At 53.7% G+C, this 22,525-nt stretch overlaps 1 protein-coding gene across 1 annotated transcript in view; it reads left to right on the top strand.

Annotated features, from left to right (window-relative positions):
• The window catches only part of Mroh7 (maestro heat-like repeat family member 7), a 51,171-nt gene that overhangs the window by 6,661 nt on the left and 21,985 nt on the right, over positions 1-22,525 (top strand). Inside the window, exons 4-14 of the mRNA XM_013521762.1 lie at positions 10,237-10,310; positions 12,319-12,390; positions 13,246-13,325; positions 13,425-13,554; positions 15,689-15,784; positions 16,097-16,201; positions 16,348-16,483; positions 19,174-19,286; positions 19,650-19,826; positions 20,121-20,275; positions 22,355-22,493. Coding sequence (XP_013377216.1) covers positions 10,237-10,310; positions 12,319-12,390; positions 13,246-13,325; positions 13,425-13,554; positions 15,689-15,784; positions 16,097-16,201; positions 16,348-16,483; positions 19,174-19,286; positions 19,650-19,826; positions 20,121-20,275; positions 22,355-22,493 — 1,277 coding nt within the window. The remainder of the gene's footprint in view (positions 1-10,236; positions 10,311-12,318; positions 12,391-13,245; positions 13,326-13,424; positions 13,555-15,688; positions 15,785-16,096; positions 16,202-16,347; positions 16,484-19,173; positions 19,287-19,649; positions 19,827-20,120; positions 20,276-22,354; positions 22,494-22,525) is intronic.

The raw sequence follows: 22,525 nt of genomic DNA, 5'->3' as shown, positions 1-22,525 counted from the left end.
CTGAAAAGCAAGGTTTCTAGAAATCAGCCCCATCAGCTTCTGGTGCTGTAAATGTCTTCTCCCAGTCAGTCTGCATTTGTTCATGTACCAGCCCCATATTGTGATTTTTGAAAAATTATCTTGGCTTTGTAAATATGTACAGAATTTATATCCAGGAGGGCTAGGATTCCTCTTTAAAATCTTCCTCAGATTGACTTGGCTATTAGTAGACCTTCATTCTTTTCGTTTCATACATTTCAGAATACATTTGTTTAGAGCCTCCAAAAAAAAAAAAAAAAAAAAAGACAAACCTTACTGGTGTTTATTAGAATGTTCTTAGTTTAGCCACCTGCTCAGCTTTTCCTTTCTGTAGAGTGCATACTTCACTAGAATTTTAAAATTCTCCATACAGGACCAGTGCATCCCTTGATGAGTTAACCCTAGCAACTTATAGTTTTGATTGCTATCATAAATGGTGAAGACAAGTGCAAACTGTAGCAAAATTTTACATTTATTAAAGGCAGGAAGAGGGGCCGGGGACATAGCTCAGCAGCATAGCACCTGCCTGGCTAGCACAAGGTCCTGAGTTTGATTCCCAGTACCTAAAGAAAGAGAGAGGAAGGAAGGAAGGAAGGAAGGAAGGAAGGAAGGAAGGAAGGGAGGGAGGAAGGAAGGAATGAAGAAAGGAAGGAAGGAAGGAAGAAAGAAAGAAAGAAAGAAAGAAAGAAAGAAAGAAAGAAAGAAAGAACAAAAGAAAGAAAGGAAGGAAGGAAGGAAGGAAGGAAGAGAAAGAAAGAAAGAAAGAAAGAAAGAAAGAAAGAAAGAAAGAAAGAAAGAGGCTCTGCCCAGCAAGTTTGGGTCAAGTAAAAGTAAAAAAGAAAAAAAAACCAGCTATGCTCTACAGTGTGAGAGCAACTGCTGTGAAAGAGTACTGGAGCTGAGAGCTCTGTGTCAGCTGCCCCTCTCACTATGTAGCCCAGGCTGGCCTGGAATTCCCAGTGATCCTCCTGCCTCAGCTTCCATGCCTGGCTCAGCACGTTATTTCTTGCTGAGTAATGACTAACAGTCTGCTGCAGGGGCCACAGCACGTTTTGTGTGTGCCCATTTGTTACAAATTTTTGACCCCAAACTGGGTCCCTTTTCTCTCTTGGAGTCTCAGAGCCAGCAAGCAAGACCAAGCCTCCATTGATCAGTGAAGGAAGGTTTGTTCTTGGCCAACAGGAAAGCAGGAAGAATGGCTCACAGATCAGCTTCTCTACCACTGGGGGGAGAAAAGTCACAGACAAGATAAAAGAACTGAGGGAGGAAGATGGGCTCACAAAGGGGAGGAATGTGCACATCTTTTCTTGGGGTGGGTGGAGGTTTTCTGGAATATGGGTACCTCTTGCTTTCTGGTCACTGTCATGGCAATTGTCAACTGTCCTGGGACTGCGAGGCAGCTGCCATTTAGCACACAGATGGAATTATAACGAGGTTGGAGCTGGGTGTAGTGACACACACCTGTAATCCCAGCACTCAGGAGGCTGAGGCCGGAGGATCCCTGTGAATTCAAGGTCAGCCTGGGCTACACAGTGAGTTCAAGGCTGGCCTGAACTATACAGCGAGATCTTACCTAAAAATCAAACCAAACCACCACCAACAAAAATGAAGCCGGAGGTTGTGGTGGTCAGTCTGTCAGCCATCTTGCAGCCAGCTAACTATGGCTGCCCCACACGAAGGCGGACCGCAGGTGTGCAGCACCCGTCCTCAAAGATGAGCAAGATCGGGCAGAGAAGCAACCTGACAGCCATGTGGGTTGTTTCTATCTGTCGGTTATTGAAGTAATGCTCCTGTGAGCACTCGCCCCCGCGTGTCTATGTAGGAGTAAGTCTCCACTACTCCTTGAGATGCGCTAGCAGTGGAGCTGAGTGTTAGGAACCCATAACCTGCTGACACACTTGCAGCCTGCAGCATCTCTGCTCTCCAGCCTCAGGCCTCACGCATCGCGTTTCTCGCCGTATTCCGGCAGGGGGCGCTGGGGCGCAGCGGAGTGGTGGTGGTGGTGGTGGGGCGCAACGCGGTCCTGCGCCTGCGCAGCTCCTGCAGCTTTCGCAGCTTCCGCTTCGCAGTTGGGCGTCCGCCTAGGACCGCTGTAAGCTTGCTGCGGTGCGCGGCCCCGGGCATCCGCGCGACTTCCCCCGGGTCCGCGAAGATGGGAATTCACCACCGTAACCATTTTAAGTGTACACTTCACTGGTATTTCTAAGTCTATTTGTGCGCAGCCATCACCACCGTCCACCTCCAGAACTCGGCTCATCTTTTAAATCTGAAAGTCTACAGCCTTTAAAAAGCAATTCTCGCCGGGCATGGTGGTGCACGCCTGTAATCCCAGCACTCGGGAGGCTGAGGCAGGAGGATCATTGCGAGTTCAAGACCAGCCTGGGCTACAAAGTGAGCTCAAGTCCAGTCTGAACTGCATAACTAGACCCTGACTCAAAAAGACAAAAAAAAAAAAAGGCAATTCTCCCTCCCCTGCCCCGGCAAGCACCTTTCTGTCTCCTGAGATTCGGGCTGCATACACCGCTGATATCCTTACTTCGTTCTTTGGCACGTGGACATTGCATTCCCAGCACTACTTGTTAAAAGACTGACCTTTCCCCAAGTACACAGTCTTTGCACTTTGGTCAGAATATTGGCCATATGGACAAGCGTTTACTTGGGGTTCCCCATTCTGTTGTCTGTCCTGATGCCCGTATCACGTTGTTTTGATTACTGTAGCTTTGCAGTAAGTTTTGACATCAGAAGTGTGACTCTTCCAGTTTTAGTCTTCTTTCAAGATTGTTTTGGCTATTTAGGGCCCATTTTTTTTAATAGGGCCATTTTGTTCTTTTTTATTACGAATTTTTTTGTTTCAGTTTTGCTGTTGGTTGAGACAGGGTCTTGTTATATACTTCACGCTGGCCTTGAACTCACTATGTAACTCAGACGTGGCCTGGAACTTGCAAGTGATCCTCCTGCCTCAGCTTCCCCAGGGCTGGGATTACAGGCGTGTACCACACCCACTCATTTTTATTATTAATTTAAAAATTTTTTTCGTCTGACTTTATTTCCAAATATACTTTCCTTAATAAAAAAACACTACACTTTCTGCAAGACTGACAAATATCAGTATGAGGAAAGGCAATTATCCATAAAAATACTACCTCTAGTCTGGGGTAGATATGTTTATTTTTGGTAACATACATTAAATGGCGCTAATTACACAGCAGCTATAGGGCAACTAACACAAAACCAGGGGACGGTAGCTCTGCCGCGTTTGCATGGACTTGGGCCTCCTGGCCAAGCTGTTTTGGACAATCGGTGGCCACTCAGAGCTCTGCCAGAGAACTCCAGGAGGGGGAGAGATGGGAAGTAGGGACTCGCCAGAGCCCCTTGACACTGACAGATGACAGCGTGTGTTCCTTAGAAAGCAGCTACACAAAAGGGGTAACTCTCCAAAGTTATCAACGGTTTCTCTTTCTACCAAGAAGCGCGAACTTGAGCGACCCCTTAGCTCCTGCCTGGCACGTCCTGCGGTGAGGAGGGAGCTGTGGGTCACAAGTGGGAGGGGTCCTGGCCTGTCAGATGTCGTTAGTGATCCTCGCTTGGTTCTAAATACCTGTAGCTTCTAAACACTGTTTTGTCGTCTTAGATAAATTATAGACAAAGGGAAGAAGCCAGTAACCGTACAGTGAGATTAACAAACAGCACTTGGAAATTAACTGCATGCGGCTGTGCTTGTACAAGATTTCACAAGACGAGGCAGGGGCTTCAGAACCCAACCCCCCTCCTGCTTTGGTCTTCGCTGAGCACCCCATGGCCCGGAGGCTACGATCTTTTGATGGATCTCTGTCTTCTTTGGGCATTTGTGGTCCCAGCTTCCTTGTGGCCTGGCCCATCGGTGTGCTCAGCCCCTGCAGACCCTTCCTGCTCCCAGCTGGGTGCGTGGGTACTGCAGCAGGAATGCTTGAGTCCTGGGCCCATTTTTCTGGGGAGTTTTTTAGAGCACCAGGAGACGAACATTGGGGTCATGTCGGGGCCTGGGTAGGAGATGGCCTTGGGTGGTCACTGTCTTTCTGCCTGGCAGTGTCACACCTGCTTTCCGTCCTCTTCAGCAGCTGCCACATGAGCTCAGGGCTGCGGGCAGGGCTCCCTGGGAGCCGGTCCTCGCTGGAGACTGAGCAAGCAAGTCCTGCGGCCCAGCCTTCGCCGACTGTCTTGACTGTCCCCTTTCTTCTGTGGCAGCGGCAGCCTTGGCTGGCAGATGTGCTAGGAAAGGCTCAGAGCCCAGGCGCTCCTCCGCTGTGAGGCCGCGAGCCATGTTCATCTCGGGAGACTCGGGTGGCAGCCCTGACCCGAATCCGGCCTTTTCATACTGAGGACACCTGCGCAGGGGTCGCGAGCTCCAAGACGAGGGCCGGGGACTCAGGAGGGGACGAAGGGTTTGCGGTGCCAGCCGGCAGGGGTGTGTGTCATGTGGCCCATTTGCCTTGTACATACAGGACACCGTCATTTCAAGCCATGTTAATCTTTTAAACTTCGAAGGCGTAGCGTGTCAGTAGAATGCGGTCAGTGGGAGCCTCAGGCGTCCAGTGGAGGAGGTCGTACACGCCGGTAACCACCATGCAGAGCAGCACAGGGCACGCAGGGCTCATCCCGGCAGCCTAGAAGTCCCCGCGCCTCCTGCAGCCGCCGCCCCGCTCCTGGACCAGTGCTCAGCCTGGTGCCGCTGGCCCTTCGCGTGGGTCTTTCTCTCCGAGGCCAGGTGTGTTGGCTGGGGGAGGCTAGGCATTGCTAGCTGTGTCTGGGACACTGTGCAGTAGCAGCCCTCACGGCCACCTCAAATTGTGAGGACCCAAAATGTTTGCAGGCATGATGTGTGGAGAGCAAACCCACTGCTGAAAACCATGGCCCAAGAGACAGCAATTGCTCTGAGTTGTATCAAGACAGACTAGTTTTTGCCTGTACTTTTTTTTTTTTTTTTTTTTTTGGTTTTTCTCCGGTACCGGGAACCGAACTCACGACCTTGCACTTGCCAGCCAGGCGCTTTTGCCGTTGAGCTAAATCCCCAGCCCCTGCCTGTACTTTTTTTTTTTTGTCTTTTTGAGACAGAATTCTGTTCTATAGTTCAGGCTGGCTTTGAACTCACTTTGTAGCCCAGGCTGGCCTCAAACTCACAGTGATTCTCCTGCCTCAGCCTCCCAAGTGCTAGGATTATAGACGTGTACCGCCACGCCTGGCCTTTTTGCCTGTCTTGAACTTTTTTTTTTCTTTCTTTCTTTGGTACCAGGAATCAAACTCAGGACTTTATGCCTGCCAGGCAGTGCTGTGCCACTGAGCTAAATCTTTTTTTTGGTCTATTTTTGAGACAGGGTCTCACTATACAGTTCAGGCTGGTCTTGAGCTCACTTTGTAGCCCAGGCTGGTCTTGAACTTAAAACGATCCTCCTGCCTCAGTCTCCCGAGTGCTGGGATTACAGGAGTGCACCACCACGCCCGGCTTTTTTTTTTTTAACAAGCGTGTATTTCAATCTACTGTATGCAACCTAACAAAAAATTTGGTCATAATTTACCAGATATACAAATATGATTTAAGTAATAAAAGAAGTTTCAAAAGAATAAGTTCATATTTTAAGGAAAAGTAAAAGTACATTAAAAATGTAAAGCCAAATCCAGTTTCTATGCAGTAAGTTAACTATAGAGTCTTTTTTTTTTTTTTTTTTATTGTCTTTTTGAGACAGGGTCTCGCTATGTAGTTCAGGCTGGCCTTGAGCTCACTTTGTAGCCCAGGCTGGTCTCAAACTCACAACAATCCTCCTGCCTCAGTCTCCCGAGGGCTGGGATTACAGGCATGTGCCACCACACCTGGCCATTTTTTCAGGGGGGGTACTGGGAATTGAACTCAGGACCTTGCAATTGCCAGGCAGGTGGTTGTGGCACTGAGCTATATCCCCAGCCTGAACTATAGTCTAATAAAGCAGATTTAGGTGATTTTTTAGAGATATATCTTCGCTCTTTTATATATTTATATATAGACAGATCTATCAGTTGTATGTTTTTTGTTTTTTGAGATAGGGTCTTGGCAATGCAGTTCAGGCTGACCTTGGACTCACTGTGTAGCCCTGGCTGGCCTCAAACTCATGGTGATCCTCCTGTGTGCTGGGATCACAGCTGTGTGCTACCGCGCCAGACTGGTTTGAATATGTGATCCTTTTACCTGAGCCTCCCAGAGTTCTGGGATTTATTGGGATTTCATTTAAGTCCACAGGTCAATTTAGGTGGCTTTGCCTTCTTTATAGTGCTGTATGTTAATATAACTGTGGGTGATTTCGATATCTATTTACTATCCTATGTTTGTGTTCTTTGTTCTTATTCTTTTTTTTCTTTTTTGTTTTTTAATTTTTAATGAATTAATTTTTTTTTTTGTCTTTTTGAGACAGGGTCTCACTATGCAGTTTAGGCTGGCCTTGAGCTCATCTTGTATCCCAGGCTGGTCTTGAACTCACAACAGTCCTCCTGCTTCAGCCTCCCAAGTGCTGGGATTACAGGCATGCACCACTGTGCCTGGCAATTAATTCATTTTTTTGAGACAGGGTCTTGCTCTGTAATTTAAACTGGCCTCAAACTCATGGTGATCCTCCTGCTTCAGCTTTCTGGATACTGGGATTACTAGCCTGTACCACTATTCCCAGCTTATTCTTTTTCTACCCTTTTCTGGCTTTTAGGTGGTGATTCCCCTGCTTTTCCTCCTTTTCTTTCTTTTTTTTTGGTCTTTTTTTTTTTTTTTTTTTAGACAGGGTCTCCCTATGCATTTCAGGCTAGCCTTGAGCTCACTTTGTAGCCCAGGCTGGCCTCAAACTCACAATGATCCTCCTCAGGCATGCACCATTACACCCGGCTTTCCTGCTTTTCTTGTGTGGAGATTGTAAACTGTGCTGTTATTTAGTGATTTTGTAGGAGCTTTAGTGTGCATATTTGACCAATCAAAGTCCAGTTTATTCAAAGCAAATGTCTTCCGATATTTAAGATTTAAGAACACACATCTGGGCATGGTGGTGCAGGTGTGTAATTCCAGAACTCTGGAGGCTGAGGCAGGAGATTCGGCGCAGCAAGTTCAAGGCCAGCCTGGGCTACATAGTGAGTTCAAGGCCGGTTTAAACTATATAGTGAGACCCTGTCTCAAAATAACAACAGCAACAAAATGATATAAGGGAAATACGAGGCATCAGACATACCAGGTTCATGTTCCCCGAAATCGAAGAATGAATTCTAAGGAACAATGGAGGTTAAATGTGGGAAAATTTATTAGGGAATAAGAATGGGGAATAGGAATAGCTCCTGAGAGACAGGAGGGGTCACACATGGGTTGCCAATGAGCCCACTTCTCAAAGGGAGCTTATAGAGCAAAATCATGAGGTAGGTACAACATGGGTCAAAACTATGATCAACCTATAAACTTACAAGTGTAATCGCTTAGATACTATTGATCCACTGCAGCAAGGGCATGTGAGTGACATCATTAACCTTGGTCAGTAATGTGTGGTCTTAGTCTTAGTGGGTGGGAGAGCATAGCCCACCCCTAATGGGGTAATGGTTTACGTGGGAAATCTCAAAAGGATGGTACCAGTGATCTCAAGCTTCAGTTTACCTCTTAGAGAAGCATGTGAATCTGGCCGCTGTGACTTTAATCTTCTTCAGGTCCATCTCCGCCCACAGTTGTGCTGTGTTTTCATCCTCTGCACTGACTCCCCCAGCCGAGCCCTGTCTGACTGCCTGTAACATTCCTACCTAACTTAGCTGCCTACAATAAAAAGAGTAAAGAACACTTTAACCCCATTTAACTCCCTCCTTTATATCACTCATTTTTATATTTACCCAGATATTAATCTCTTTTGGTCACTTCCATTGTTTATTGCATTTTAGACCTTTCTTTTGAAATTAATTTCTTTTGGCCTGAAGAGTATCCTTTAGAATTTCTTTTAGTGAACTCTGATGAGAAATGTTTCTGAAAACATCTATATTTTGTCTTCATTCTTTTATTTGTTTATTTGTTTGTTTTTTATTTTCTGGTACCGGGAATCGAACTCACGACCTTGCGCTTGCCAGGCAGGCGCTGTGCCGCTGAGCTAAATCCCAAGCCCCTGTCTTCATTCTTTTAAAGAGTTTTGTTTGTTTGTTTGCTTTTTTGAGACAGGGTCTCCCTCTATAGTTCAGAGTGGCCCAGAACTCATTATGTAGCCCAGGCTGGCCTGGAACTGCAGTGATCCTCCTGTGTCAACCTCCTGCATGCTGTGATTGCAGTTGTGTGCCACCATGCTCTGCTTCCTCCCTTCTTCTCCCCTGCTCCCCCATAGCTGCTTTCTCTGTTGTCTCTGAACCCAGGGCTTTAGCAACAAGCTATATATGCAGCCCTTCTTCTTATTGTTTCAGTCAGGGCTCACTAAGTTGCTAAGCTGTCTAGGACTCAAACTTTGGCTCCTCTCCCCTCAGCCTCCAAAATGCGGGTATCACGGACATACACCAGCACACCCAGCTTCCTTCACTTTCCTTTTCCTAATACTTTTGAAGATTACAGACCAACTGTTCTAGGGTGTGGCTAAGTTTAGGTTGGCCTGATGGTTTGCATGAACATAGAGCTGACACTGGTTATCTCATTGTGACTCTTCTGGAGGCTCATGTTTTGTTGTTGGGTTTTGTTTTGTCTTTTTGAGGCAAGGTCTAGCTATGCAGTTCAGGCTGGCCTTGAACTCACTTTGTAGCCCAGGCTGGCCTTGAAGTTGCAGTGATCCTCCTGCCTCGGCCTCCCGAGTGCTGGGATTACAAGTGTGTGCCACCATATCCAGCTTTATTGTTGTTCTGAAGCAGGATCTTGCTATGTAGTCCAAGCTGGCCTCAACCTCATAGCAATCCTCCTGCCTCAGCCTCCCAAGAACTGAGATAACGTGATGTCCCAGCACGCCCATTCTGGCTCATTGTTTTGACTTCAATCCCTTGAGTAACGTGGTTGCTGCCCAAGTTCTCCAGTGCAAAATCTCTGTGGCCACAGTGACACACACCTGTGGTGAGGTACTCTGAAACTGAGTATCCCTTCCTTCCTGAGCTTGGAGCCTACTCATTTATTTACTTATATTAGTGCAGGTTCATGGTTTCCTAGCTCAGTCAATGGACAATAATCTGTTGCTATCATTATCTTTTTTTTTTGGTCTCTTTGAGACAGTTTTTCACTATGCAGTTCAGGCTGGCCTTGAGCTCACTTTGTAGCCTATGCTGGTCTCGAATTCACAACGATCCTCCTGCCTCATGCTCCTGGGTGCTGGGATTACAGGCGTGCGCCACCACGCCCGGCTCTCAGTAGACCTTTGTGTCCCTCTTCCAGGCGCCCATTGTCCTCTGAGCTCCCTCCTGTCTCCTGAGACCTCTCAGGCTCATCTGGGCCTCTCTGTGTGCGCAGGGAGTTGTGTCTGAAAGCCAAGGTCGGGCCCCAGCTGTGTTCACTTCCCCGACGGCTCACCCCGTCCTCCAGCCCTGGCAGTTCCAGCCCGGTGCCTCTGCATTCAGGCTTCCCAGGCTTGCTGACCATGACCTTGGAAGGCCCAAGATCTGCTCTCTGCCTGTGTCCCCTCAGCACCCATAAACAAAGGGCTTTATTGGCCCTGCTCAGCGAGTGGCCCTGCCTGACCAGTCCCGGAGGCTGGTGTGTGCCACTCTCTCTGGCCAGGCGAGGGCCGTGCAGGGATGGGAAGCCCACGGGGAAGACAGGGCTCTTTCACCCAAGGAGGTAGACCACAGATGCCCAGTGTGAGGGGACATGCTGGGCTGGACCCTGGGAGGATTGAGGAGCAGAGAGTGGTTCGCACAGGGGGACAGAGTGGCTTCCTTCATCTGGAGAGGCCTGGCGACAAGGGGCATGGCAAGGGCGTTCGGGCAGAGGAAGCCACCTGTGCCCAGGCCCCGAGGGAAGCAGCCTGGGGCCGAAGGTGGTGGTGTGGCCGGAGCTTGGCACCCGGGACGGTGCTGGAGGCCAGGCTGGGAGGGAGAGGGAGGCAGGGCCACGGCCCTCAAGGATGGGGCCTCGTGCTCCAGCGTGGGGCTCCCCACAGGGCGTCGGGGAGGTGTGCACCCCGCAGTGCTCAATCTGGCCCTGTTCAGTGAGGGAGCCCTGGTCAGTGGGAGCGGGCACCATGGTGCCTGAGTACCCCATACTCTCCCCTTCTCCCCCATGGACACGGTGCCATGCAGGAGCCTCCGGTGAAGCGGCCAAATCTCCGGAGAAGGTGCCAGAGAAGACAGAAGATGGCAGCGAAGTGGCTCCGGTATGGCTCCCCCCTGCTTCCTGGTGCCCCTTCCCTGCCCCTCCGCCCTGCACCCCAGCCCCGCAGCTGGCGTCCCCAGTTCCCAGTGGCTCTGCCACGGCTTGCTCTCGGCTCTGGCTCCTCATCTGTCTCAGAGAAGCCAGTTTCCCACCAATCAGGGGCTCTGTCTGCCTTACGACTGTACGCTCATCACTTAAAGCAGTGCTTGGTACCTGCTCTGTAAATTTCTTTTTCTGCAGTGGGTTGCTGGGGACTATGCCTAGGGGTGCTTACCACTCAACTGTGCCCCTTCTGTCACTGAGTGGCCCAGACTGGCCTCAAACTCATGATCTTCCTGCCTCTGAGGGACTGTGATTATAGGCATGCACCACCATGCTCAGCTAAATAAAACTTTTTAAAAACATCTGGACGAATTGTGGGAGGCACTGTGAAGGGGACAGAGCAGCTGGAAATGACCTGGCCCAAGTCTGGGGGGCACAAGGGGCCTGGGCAGCCAGGCCTGCAGTGGATGGAAAGCCAGGGGACTTGAGTGTGACCCCGAGGGTGGGCAAGACCTCTGGGTGGACAGTCTGGAAGCACAGTGCACCAGGCCAGGTAGGAAGGAACTGTGAGGAGCCAGATCCCCCTGCCTCAGGCCCTTGGCACGTGCCTTCCCTGAAAAGGAAGGTAGATAATGCAGGCAGAGCACGGCCAAAGAGGGCCTTTGTTGCAGTCGCTCTAGTTTGGGGGAGGGTCTGTCCCTCCCCCAGTTTCTTCCTGTCACTCAGGGCCCAGCCCAGCCTGTGGGCTGGCAGCGGGTCTTTCCCTCACTACTGGGGCTGCCTACACCCCAACCTGGGACACCGCCGTTGAAAAGTTCCTGAGGTATAGGGGTGAAGGCATGGTGCTGGGGAAGTCAGCCTGGACTCGCTCAGGGCTCATCCACCTGCAAGGTGTAGACAGATGCCTGGGTCCTGGGGCACCGAGAGTGCCCTTGCTGCTTTCCTTGCTCCAGCCGGGCCTTCCTGGCAGTGTGGCACCAGTCAGTGGAAACCAAGGCTGCTCAGAGGGCCTGATTGGCTGGAACTTGTCTTTCTTTCCTGGGTGATGCTCTTTACTGGTTTTTGTAACAAAATGGCCCCCCAGCCAGTGCACTTCAGTTTCTTAGGTGCCCATGTAATAGTTCCTGTTGCAGTTCGGGTTGCTCCTGTCTCTTAGGAACAGTAGGTCACTGTGATGCACATTGTAAGAACCAGTCAAAGACAGCCAAGTACTCTGCCTTTGTACTTCCCCTTTCAGCTCCAGAAAAACCTCCCCATGGGGACTTGGGGCGTGATATTCTGGGAATGATCCTGATCAGTGCCCACAACAGAAAACAAATCTGCCTCCAAATCCTGGTTGTCAGTTAGGTGTTTCTGCTTGCAGAAGCACGTTCATGGTTATCTTTTCATCCTTAAGATAACGGGACTGGCAGATTGTTTGGGTGTTGGTTAATGAGTCCCCTTTCTCCGGAGGAGAATGTTTATTGGCATGTGGCAGAAGTCTGTGGAAGAGCTGCCTAGGTGGACTTCCAGGCTGAAATGTTGGGATCCGTCCGTTCTTTTCTTTTTCTCTTTGTGGTTTTGAGACAGGGTCTTGCTATGGAGTGCAGGCTGGCCTTGGACTGGCTTGTGTAGCCCAGGATGGCCTCAGATTCACAGTGATCCTCCTGCTTCAGCTTCTCAAGTGTTGGGATTACAGGGGTGTGTCACCACACCCAGCTATTGCGGTCTTTTTTGTCCTGGCCTCAGTTGAATGGAAAAGCAGGGATTCTCTGTCCTCAGCTCTGTCCTGCAGGCCTCTCCTCGCCCCAGCCTCAGAGCTTTGCCCTCCCGCCCCTCCGCCGAGGTTGTCTCCAGGACCCTTGGGAGCTTGTCCTTTCCCTTGAGCCAGTTCTGGGGCTGGGTAGTGGGAGGAACTAGTGCAGCTGGTCTCCCGAGGGCCAGCGCCGAGCAGCTCACCCTGTGGCTGTGCCCGCTGCTGTCCCCAGGTAGACAACGCCGTGCCCCAGGACCTGCTGGGAGCGGAAGGAGAGAAGAAGACTCTGATGATGAAGATGATGGTGCGAAGCCCCAGGCGGGTCTGTGGCCCTGGGTGGGGCGCAGGCGGAAGTCCTGAGTCCACCACTGACAAGACCGGGCAGACAGGAAATGGCTGGCGGCCAGGATGAGGGATCACTGGAGCCTTGCCCGGCCTCCTCTGCCCCGAGGGGCTTGGCCTCACTCTCCTCCACTCACAAATGGTGTGAGGATGCCTGTGTCATTGGCTTGACAGGACACAGCCCCTGGGGAGAAGAGCCTTGTGCAGCTGGAACAAGTTTTTTTGTTTGGTTTTTTGAGATTGGGTCTTGCTATGTAGTCGGGTTGGCCCTGAACTCAGTAGGTAGCCCAGGCTGGCCTCAAACTCAACGCGGTGACCCTCCTGCCTGAATGCTGGGATTACAGATCTGCACCACCACACCCGGCCTAGGAGAAGTTACCATTACTATTAAATATAGTAAATGTATTAACACATTTTCTCCCTGGCTGGGCACTTCAGAGTTACTAAGTGTAGTTTCTTCTCGGATGCCCACCAGGATGAGCTGGATTAACCACTGGAGTTTACAAATGCGTATTTGGCCCTCTGCCCCCGGGGGGTTGGCGAGAGTCCTTGGCCTTCTGACTGCATCTGAGGACCTCACTGAGGACCTCCGTGTGTAGCGCTACCTGAAAGTGAGGAGGACCTAGAAGGAGGCCTCGAAGGACCTGCCCAGGCAGTTTCTGGGCCTAACCGGTCCCTTGCTCTGGGCCAGTTCAGTGGTCCCCAGGGCGGGGGCAGAGCATTTCCTAGAGCCCTTGGGGCGCAGGGGTGAGGGCAAGGGTGTGCTGGGTGGCCTCGCCCTGGTGGCCGCTCACCACCCCTGTGCATCCCTGTGCAGAGGCAGATCCAGGAGGAGCCGCTGGACTCGCTATCCACCTCCGTCCGCCGGCAGGCCCTGGAGACCCTGGCCCAGCTGAGGTGCCCACCCCTCCCCGGCCCTGTCTCCTGGGCCTCCCCTCCCCAGCCTCTGTGGTGCCGGCGACCTCCTCACCAGCACCGGCCTGCTGTCTCCCGCAGCCACACGAGCCCCGCGCTGGGCGTGCCGGAGCGAGTGGAGCTGGTCAGCGCATGCGTGCGCAGTGTGTTCTCGCTGCCCTCCGTGCGGGCCATGCAGGAGCGCGACGAGGCCAAGGCGGAGGCCGTCCAGGTGAGTGCCTGTGCCCGCCTGCTGGGCCTGCACAGCAAGGCCACCAAGAAAGCCCTTGCCCTGCGGCTCTGTGCCTGGGAGATCACCTCAGAGCTCTAGGCCTTGGCGAAGAGGGAACCACTGCCTGAGGGCCCTGCTGTCCTCGGGGCAGCCCAGAGGGGCAGATGCTGCTGTGGTCAGAGGTGGCGGCTGGCCCAGAGGGCTGGCTGAGGACTGTAGGAAGAGGAGGCAGGGAGGGAGGCAGGGACCTGGAAGGCGGAGCCCAGGGTCCTGGGAGAGAGCCCCTCACACCTTGGCAGGGCTCCCGAACGAGCAGCGAGTGATGGCGTGATGGGGGAAGACGGGGGAAGAGTGATGGCGAGCTGGGGTTAGCTGGGGAGGGTGAAGCAGGGGAGGCTGGGGAGGATGAGGCAGGAGGCTTTCAGCTCAAGGTGAGGCATGTGCGTGCATCCTTACACAGTGTGCTGGCCTCACAGCGGGGCCTGGGCAGGGAGGTGGAGGTTAGCAAAGGACCATTTTTTTGTTTGTTTGTTTTTTGGCACTGGGAATTGAACTCAGGACCTTGCGCTTGCCAGGCAGGCATTTGTGCCGCTGAGCTATACCCCCAGCCCAGCAAAGGACCGTTTGAATCAAAGCAAAAACCGTACCAGCAGTCAGCGCTGCAAGCTAAGAGCCTGAAATGGGCACACGGTAGAGGTGGGGTCAAAGAAGAGCTGATGAGCTGAGCGGGCAGGAGGAGGAAGAGGATTGAAGAGCCAAGTGGCTGTGTGGAAGCCAGCGGGCAGATACTGACTGCAAGGTTGTCACGGAGCACGAGGGTGAGACAAGAGCTCTGGAAGGAGGCCAGAGAGCAGGCGGGGCCAAGCCAGCAGGTGGCATCAGGAGTCTGGTCCCCAGCTGGTGCAGAAAAGCAGACCTGAAGGACAGGCGGGGAAACCCTGCTGGGTGGCCAGAGCAGCAGCCCTCTTGCAGTACCGGCCCTGCCGACAGAGGGCAGTGCCGCACAGCCATGAGCGGCACACAGGCGGGAAAGAGGAAGTAGGTGGCAGCCTGGTTTGCCTGGTGGCTATGGTGTAACCCAAAGGACTATCAGCTCCAGGGTGTGCAGATTCAGGAAGCTTGGAGAATGAGGATCTGAGAGAGACCTTGGAGCTGGCAGGAGAGAGACAAGCAAGAGAGGGTCTTTCCAGGGTAGCTCAAGCTCACTGCCCAGCCTTGCCTGCGTGTCTTATCTGTCCCCGTGAAGTGATCCCAGGACAGGGGTGTGGCTGACCGATGAGGACCCTCGCCTGGGGGAGACGGCTCCCTGATGGGAAGTGGAGGATCTGTTTGAGTCTGGGTGTAGCAGTTCAAAGATCAGATCACTTCCCCACTGGAAAGATCGACCCTGTCACTCATGTAGCCCTTATAGTCCTGGGACATTTCCCCACACATATTCCATTCCTTGCTCCTCACAATTTGAAAAGTCCTTGTTGTGTGGCCATAGAGACACATCTAAATCAGGGCTTCCTAACTTCTGGGCTGTGGCCCGGCCCATGGTTACTTAGGAACCAGCTGCGTGGCAGGAAAGCAGCAGGAAAACCAGCCGAGTGTCCTCTGCGCTTATGCTGCTCTCACAGCCCCTGTTCTGCCTGAGCTCTGGCTCCGGTCAGGTCCGGGGCACTAGATTCTCAGAGGAGCCGGAACCTTGCTGCAAACTGCACGGGCAAGGGGTCTAACTCGTGTGCTCCCTGTGCGCATCCCAGTCCCCCCAGCCCCGTTGAAAACTTGTCTTCTGCGAAACTCACCTCAAAAATAAAAAGGTTAGGAAATGCTGTTCTAAATTATAAAATGAGAAAAATAATTTGATACAAAATGATGCAGCTATGCAAATCTTTAAACCCTCACAGACTTGCCTGGCCTGGCAGAGCCTCAGTAGATTCCAGGTCTCTGCTTCTCCCCGCTGGTAGGAGGTGCAGAGATTCCAGTGAGTCAGGGGAAGTGATTTGCCCAGTGCCCATCAGGCGAGGCTCAGAAGAGGGGCCAGAGAGTGCTCGGCTGGGTCCAAGTGCTAGGTCCTCCGGGATGCTGGGGTCGGGGGCCTGGGGGCATCAGCAGCTCCAGAGGCCACTTAGCTTATTCCTTCTGTCTGCAGACGCTTTACCATCAGACGCTGGACGCACTGCAGTCCCTGCTCAATGCCCTCTTTACTGAAGACCCCACTCCTGCCGGGCTCAGGAGCATCTTGGAGGTGCAGGGTGTGGGCTGAGGAGGGGGTGGTGGAGGGCAGAGGGGAGTGGGAAATGGCTCATGAGCAGTAGGAGCTGGGCTGGGGTGTGATGCACCCTCAGGATGTCATGGTTGCTGTTGCCATCTCTCCTCTGTCCTCCTGCTCACGTCTCTCCTCCTGCGGAGGACTCTTCTGCCTTCCCCCGTCCCTCTCTCTCCCTATGCCCACAAGGAGGTGGTGGGTGTGGGGAGTCACCTCTGGAAGCTTCCTGCAGATCGCTGCAGGCTGGCTGCCCACCCAGCAGCAGAGCTGAGCCTTCCCCTTGTCCCCCAGCCCCTGGGGCCCTGGATGAACTCTGGGAAGGCCCACGAGCGTGCTCGAGCTGTGAACAGCAACGTGTCTCTGCTGAACCACATGCTTCTGAGCCTGCCTTTCTACGTAAGCGAGTGCCCCGCAGGGGTGGAGATGCGGGCGGGGTCTCCTGGCCCGAGGGCTCTGCTGTCAGGGTGGACCGCCTGGCTGTGGTTATCGTACGCTGTGCAGCATGGTGGGCCCTGTAAAACTTGATCCCTGTGCTATGACAGATGTCCTCGGGGTTCCCTGCACTGGGGCTTCTGCTGGGCAGGCTCATCCTTCGTATCGGGGATCCTGATGAGGAGATTGGCCGGGAGGCTCTGGACGGCATCACCATCCTCTACACAATCCTGGAGCTCCAGAAACGTAAGCGCCACCGAAGGGCCTGGAGCGAGGCGTCCTGATGGGGCTGGAGTGGCCCCAAGGCTCCAGGGGTTGATGGAGAGACCTATGGGGTCAGTCAGGGACTGTGAGAAGTGGTGTGAAGTCCGGGTCCCCACAGAACCGGGGCAGAGGCTACCCCAAACCTGCCCGGTGCATGCAGGCTTGGCTTGTAGGGCAGTGTGGTGTCCTGTCACCGCCAGATGGAGCCCAGGCCTGGCGCAGGGCACGAATTGCTACTGGGTGAATGGACGGAGTAGGTCGTGTCCTAGAATCTGGTGCACCTGAGCTGTGAGTGGGGACGTCGCCAGTGTCAGTTCCAGGGAGCAGTGGTGTCCCGCGGCCTCCTGCCTCCTTCCTTTCTCTGTAGTCCCAACTCTGCCCCTATCCGGGGATGCCTGCCTAGTGTTTAAGCTTCCTGCTTTGGAGGCAGTGACATGCATACGAGATCTGACTTCGGCCCTTCCTCGCTGTGTGACCTCAGGAAGCACTTTGCTTCTGTGTACACTTCCCCATCTATGTCAGGGCACAGTCCACAAGCTCCATGAGATACCGGATGAGATCTGTTTAGAGAGTGTGTGGCCAGCTCAGTGCCACCGAGCATAGGCACCTGTCAAATAGCGTTCATTTTCCCCGTTCCTCCAGCATTTGGGATCTGTCTGGTGTCCTCCTCCTCCTCTTCCTATTCTTCTTCTTCTTCTTCTTCTTCTTCTTCTTCTTCTTCTTCTTCTTCTTCTTCTTCTTCTTCTTCTTCTTCTTCTCTTTCTCCTTTTTCTTTTTTTGAGTCAAAATCTTGCTATGTAGCTCAGGCTGGCCTTGAACTTAGGGTGATCCTCCTGCCTCAGCCTTCCAAGTGCTAGGATTATAGTCATGTGCCACCATGCATGGACTTTTTGGTTTTTTGAGACAGGGTCTCACACTGTAGTTCAGGCTGCTGTTGAACTCACTATGTAACCCAGGCTGGCCTTGAACTCTCAGTGCTCCTGCCTCAGCCTCCCAGGTACTGGGATACAGTCCATACCCTTTTTGATCTCAGGCATTTGGGGTAAAGATTTGGTCCCTGGCCCCTGGCAGCTTTTCCTCACTGACCCAGCACCATCATGCTTTCTGTGTGATGAAGGTTAAGTCACATTAATGGGCAGCCTTAGGGGCAGGAACAGCATAGACCAAATTAAGGTTGCTGGATTTAGCTAAAAATATGGGGCACCCAGTTAAATCTGAATTTCAGGTATATTCTGAATTTTTTATACGTTATGTGGGAGCCCTAGGCCAAGCCTACACTGATTGATTGTCCAGGAGTAAAGCAATTCATCCAGGTCTTCTATCTGTAGGAGCATGAGATGGGAACCCGGGTCTGCCTGACACCGGATCTCCAGTTCCTGCTTTCCACCTGTATATGAACGCACGCACGCACGCACGCACGCACGCACGCACCACTTTCTGGGGCCTGAGTCTTTATGCCTAGAGGGCATCGTGGAGGCACCCACGCTAGCCACAGTGAGGGACCCGGGAGTGGGCCCAGACCATACTTCCAACAACAGGAAATACGGAGCTGCTGTGGGCTGAGGAGGATCTGGGAGATTCAGGAAACGGCCCTTTCTTATGGGCCTCCCTGCACACTGTCAGGAGACAGGCAGTGGCCAGAAATAAACAAGTGACATGTAGAGACCGTCAGGTGATAAGCACTCAAGGAAAAAGAAGACAAAGAGGGGATGGGGGCTGCCGAGGGATAGAGAGCTTGCAGTTTTAAGATGGCGTCAGCTAGCTAGGGCCCAGCATGATGATAAATCACCCACCTAGCCTGGGGAAGGCCCTGGGTTCCATCCCCAGCACAGCAAGAAGATAAAATGTAAAAGGGTATTTCCCTTCAGAATGGCAAACATGTGACAGATCATGGCCTGTGCCAGTGAGATGTGTGGTGACGGGGGCCTCAGACACTGCCCCGGGAACTGATTGGTCTCCACTGTGGAGAATGGGTTGGCAGCATCTCTGGAAGTTGCCCCCACCCTGTGAGCTGGCCAGTCCCTCCCTGGCTCGGCCCTCTCCACTGTGCAGATGTGCTCACAAGGGACATGCCTTAGATGTCCTCACCAGGACAGATCTGTAACCTGCGGTGCCTCTGTACCCTGGAAAATCATGTAGCACGGCGGGGGTAGGGCACACCTGTAATCCCAGCCCTTCTAGAGGCTGAGATTGCAAGTTCAAGGCCGGCCTGAACAACTGAGTGACTTAGCATGACCCTGTCCTAAAAGTTGTAAAAAGTTTTAAAGTGGCTGGAGACATAGCTCAGTGTGACACGCGGGGTTTGCTCCGAAGCACTGAGAGTGAGGAGAACTGATGCTACGGACTGCAGTGTTCGCAGATCCCACTCACGGGGTGTTGAGTGAGAGGAGTCAGACGCCACAGATAACAGTGTACGAGTCCATCTGTCCAAAGGGCCTACACGGGCCTCAGAAATCAGGACAATGGTTGCCTGGTTGCAGGAGGAGGTGGTCCCAAGGGGGTGCAGGGTGGGGTTCTGGGGTGCTGATCAGGCTCTGTTTCTTGACCTGCACTACCTAGGTGTGTTCACTGTGTGACTGTTAATCCAGCCGCTTATATAGGAACTGGGGACCTCCTGCCTCTGTGTTCAGGGGAACCCCCAGCAACAGGCTGTGACACCTCTTCCCTCGCAGGAGCCGGAGATGAGGACGAGAGCAACAAGAAGGCACTGTATGAGAGCAACAAGCGCTTCCTGGGCCCCTACGACCCCGTCAGCCCGAGCCAGAACATCTTGCGCGTGATCGCGGTGACTGCAGGGACAGCCGCTGCCCGTCAGCTGGCCCGGGTGGGAAGGGAGGCCCGGCCCCAGCACCCGCTCCCCACCAGCTTCCCAGCTGGCCAGGGCGCTTTGCAGGAGATCTTTCTCAGCACAGCCTCCGCCTCCCGAGTCTTCCTTCTCGATGAGTCCCCCAATCCTGGGTGCGGGGGCCTTGTTGCCCCTAGATTTGTAGCTCCTCCCCGGAGGGCTCAGCCCCCATGGAGGAGGGTGTGTGTGTGGCCCTCCCTCTGGCTCCGTGCCTGAGCCGTGGCCGTGTCTGTGTCCCGAGTGTGGCCCATGCATGGCTGACCATGCACGGCACGTCGGGACCTCTGTGTCTTTGTGTTCCAGGAGTTTGGAGACTTCTTGGGCCCCCAGCAGGTGAAGGACCTGCTGCTGGCAGCTGTGGAGGGGCTGAGGGTTGGCTCGGAGGCTCAGGGGCAGGACGCCAGGGAGATGACGCAGCTGGCCTCTGAGGTCACGCTTGGCTCCGTGCTGGAGTGGTACCGCCACAGGGCCCTGGAGGTGGTAAGGTGGGGGGCACGGGCTCTCCTCCCTGGGCCTGCCGGGGCATGGGCAGGGTGGGGATCGCCCTGAGACCTCAGCTGTGCTCGGGGGTGGGTGGGGCGGGCAGAGAAGAGGAAGCCCTCACCCTGGGGGAAGTGGCCCTGTGCCCGCCCAGCTCTTCTCTCCTGCGCTATTCCCCGCCTCACCTCCCTGTCCCTGTCCCGTCTCCCACCTCTTCCTCCTCTTGCTTTCCCCACGCCTCCCTGGGGGCTTCTCCAATGAGCCTTCCTTCTGCCTGCTCCCGCCTGCCACCAGATCCCAGAAATCCTGCAGGGCATCTACCTGCAGCTAAGCCACATCCAGGAGCCACAGGCCCGAGAGGTGGCCCTGCTGCCTGTCTCCTTCCTGGCCAGCTCCTTCATGGCCGAGGTGGTGGTGGCCCTGCTCATGTGCCCCCTCCCGCTGGACAGGTATGGAGTAAGGAGGTTCCCAGCTGCCCCCACGTCCCCGTCCTCCTGTCCAGAGAAGCCCTGCCCTCCCCACTGGCCCTTGTTCCGTGATCTTGGTCCCCAGGATGACCACTAGACCCTTCCCAAGTAGTGCTGGGTGTCAGCCGCCCCATTTTACAGATGAAACTGAGGCTGAAGGAAGTTTTTTGCTTAGGGGCCTGCAGAGCTACCACTAGGAATTGGATGTAGCTCAGGCCTGACTGACCCTGCGTGCAGTGCATTTTAATAAGGCTACAGAAGGCCCTGGCTTGGCCCCTGGCATCACATGGTCTTGGGCATCCTGGTTGCCCTCTCCAGGCTTCAGTGCTCCCCACAGGGAAGGGAGGAAATGATCCCTGTGTTCAAACCTGGAGGGCAGTATGATGAAGCTGTGCTGAGCCCACTCCAGCCTTTGGCTGTGCCTGGTGTGCCCCGTGGGCAGAGGGACCAGGCTGCTGGCTTCAGCCTCTCAGCCCAGAAACACTCCACCCTTTCTTTGGGTGAGCAAAAGAAAGCAATAGTGCCAAGCACGGTGGTGCATGCCTGTAATCCCAGCACTTGGGAGGCAGAGGCAGGAGGATCCCTGCAAATTCGAGGCCAACCTGGGCTATAAAGTGAGTTCAAAGCCAGCCTGAATTGCACAGCAAGATCCTGCTTCCAAAACAAACAAATAACCTCCACCCAAAACAAAACAAAACAAGAAAAAGAAGGTAGTGGTTGAGCTACACCTTAGGATGGTTGTCCGAGTAAATGGGGAAGAACCCTACAGAGGCGTGCAAGTGGGGTGTGCTCCAGTGAGGAGCTGCATCATTCACAGCAGCCAAGGAGACTGGCGGGCCCCTTCTCCAGCTGGAGGAGTCCTTTCAGGCTGTGCTTTCCTTCAAGGAGGAGCTTCTGGGGTCCACTAAATGGACTCACGAGACTCGCAGGGGCCATACTTGATCTCACAGTTGCCCAGGAGAGAGAGGCCAGGGTGGCAGCAGCCAGGCATGGGGCGCAGTGGCAAGGAGGCACTGCCTCTAGGGGCAGACCATACTCAAGTGAGCCTGTGGTGAGGATCTCCTCACATTTGCCTCTCTTTCCTCTCATCTTGGGCTCGAGCCTCACAGCTGGTCTCCTGGGCCTCCCAGGTAAGCTCAGGTGAGAGGGAAGGAGACACATGCCTTGGACAACACAGGAGCCCCCTGGCTCAAATGGTACAGGACTCAAAGGGTCCTGGGTTTCTTATGCTGACCCCAGGCTTGGCTTCCAGAGGGCTGCAGACCCCTGGGAAGCTCAGTCCCACGGCACTGTCATCGGTGCCATTAGTTAATTAATAATTCCAGGCCAGATGCAGTTTACCAAGTGGTCACGAAGATGACCACTTTAACCATCAGCACTGTTGCCTAGCAACATATTTAATGTACTATCTTTATTGAGTTTCCAGGGGAATAAAACTAGAAAGTGAGTGGAAGGTTCTGATGCTCTTGTGGAAGGGAGAAAGGTCTCTTCATGCTGAGTACATAGTCAGCCCCCCACACCCCCGAGCCGGGGTGCTGCAGGCTGCAGAACGCCTGGGGATTTGCCCTGCAGGGGCCTGAGCCAGCTCCCCGGTATTCTGTAACTGGGGCCTTATCCAGGCCCCAAAGGGCTCCCTGAGCTCAGTGCTGCTCCTCGCAGAGAGGATGAGCACAGGCTCTGGAGGCGTCTGATCTGCTGCCTGTGCTGTCTTGAACAGGTGATTTCACCTCTTTGAGCCTCCATTCCACCTCCATAAAATGGGAGTGACCACGCCCACCTTGTGGGTCACCGTGAGAATTTGGTGGCCTAGAATGTTTGAGTTCTGGTTCAAGACCAAATCCCTGGCGATTTGCCTAGTGCCTGGCTCAAGGCCCATGCCCTCCGACTTTTATTCAGCACTGGCAGGAGCCTGGAGATGGGGTTTCTGGCACTGTCAGCCTGGGCTCTGGGGAGGTCTTCTGGACGCCCAGCCCACAGGTGCCCTCTCACAGGCTCTCACATCCCCCAACCCTGGAGCCACCTGGGGCAGGGAGCCCCCTAACCGCCTGTCCCTGCCCTCAGCAACGGAGCCGAGATGTGGAGGCAGCTGATCCTGCGCAAGCCCAGCTGTGACGTCCGAGACCTCCTCGATCTGCTGCTGACCAGCCTGAAGGAGAAACCTGTCACCAAGAAGGGCCGGGCCTCCATCATGCCCCTGGCGGTGAGGACCCCGCCTGCCAGTCCCTCCCCTCC

This window comes from Chinchilla lanigera, unplaced genomic scaffold (assembly GCF_000276665.1).
Source record: "Chinchilla lanigera isolate Chin_1 unplaced genomic scaffold, ChiLan1.0 scaffold00063, whole genome shotgun sequence".
Taxonomy (NCBI): Eukaryota; Metazoa; Chordata; class Mammalia; order Rodentia; family Chinchillidae; genus Chinchilla; species Chinchilla lanigera.
The sequence above is the reverse complement of the archived record's forward strand: the minus strand, read 5'-3'. Positions and strand labels throughout refer to the sequence as shown.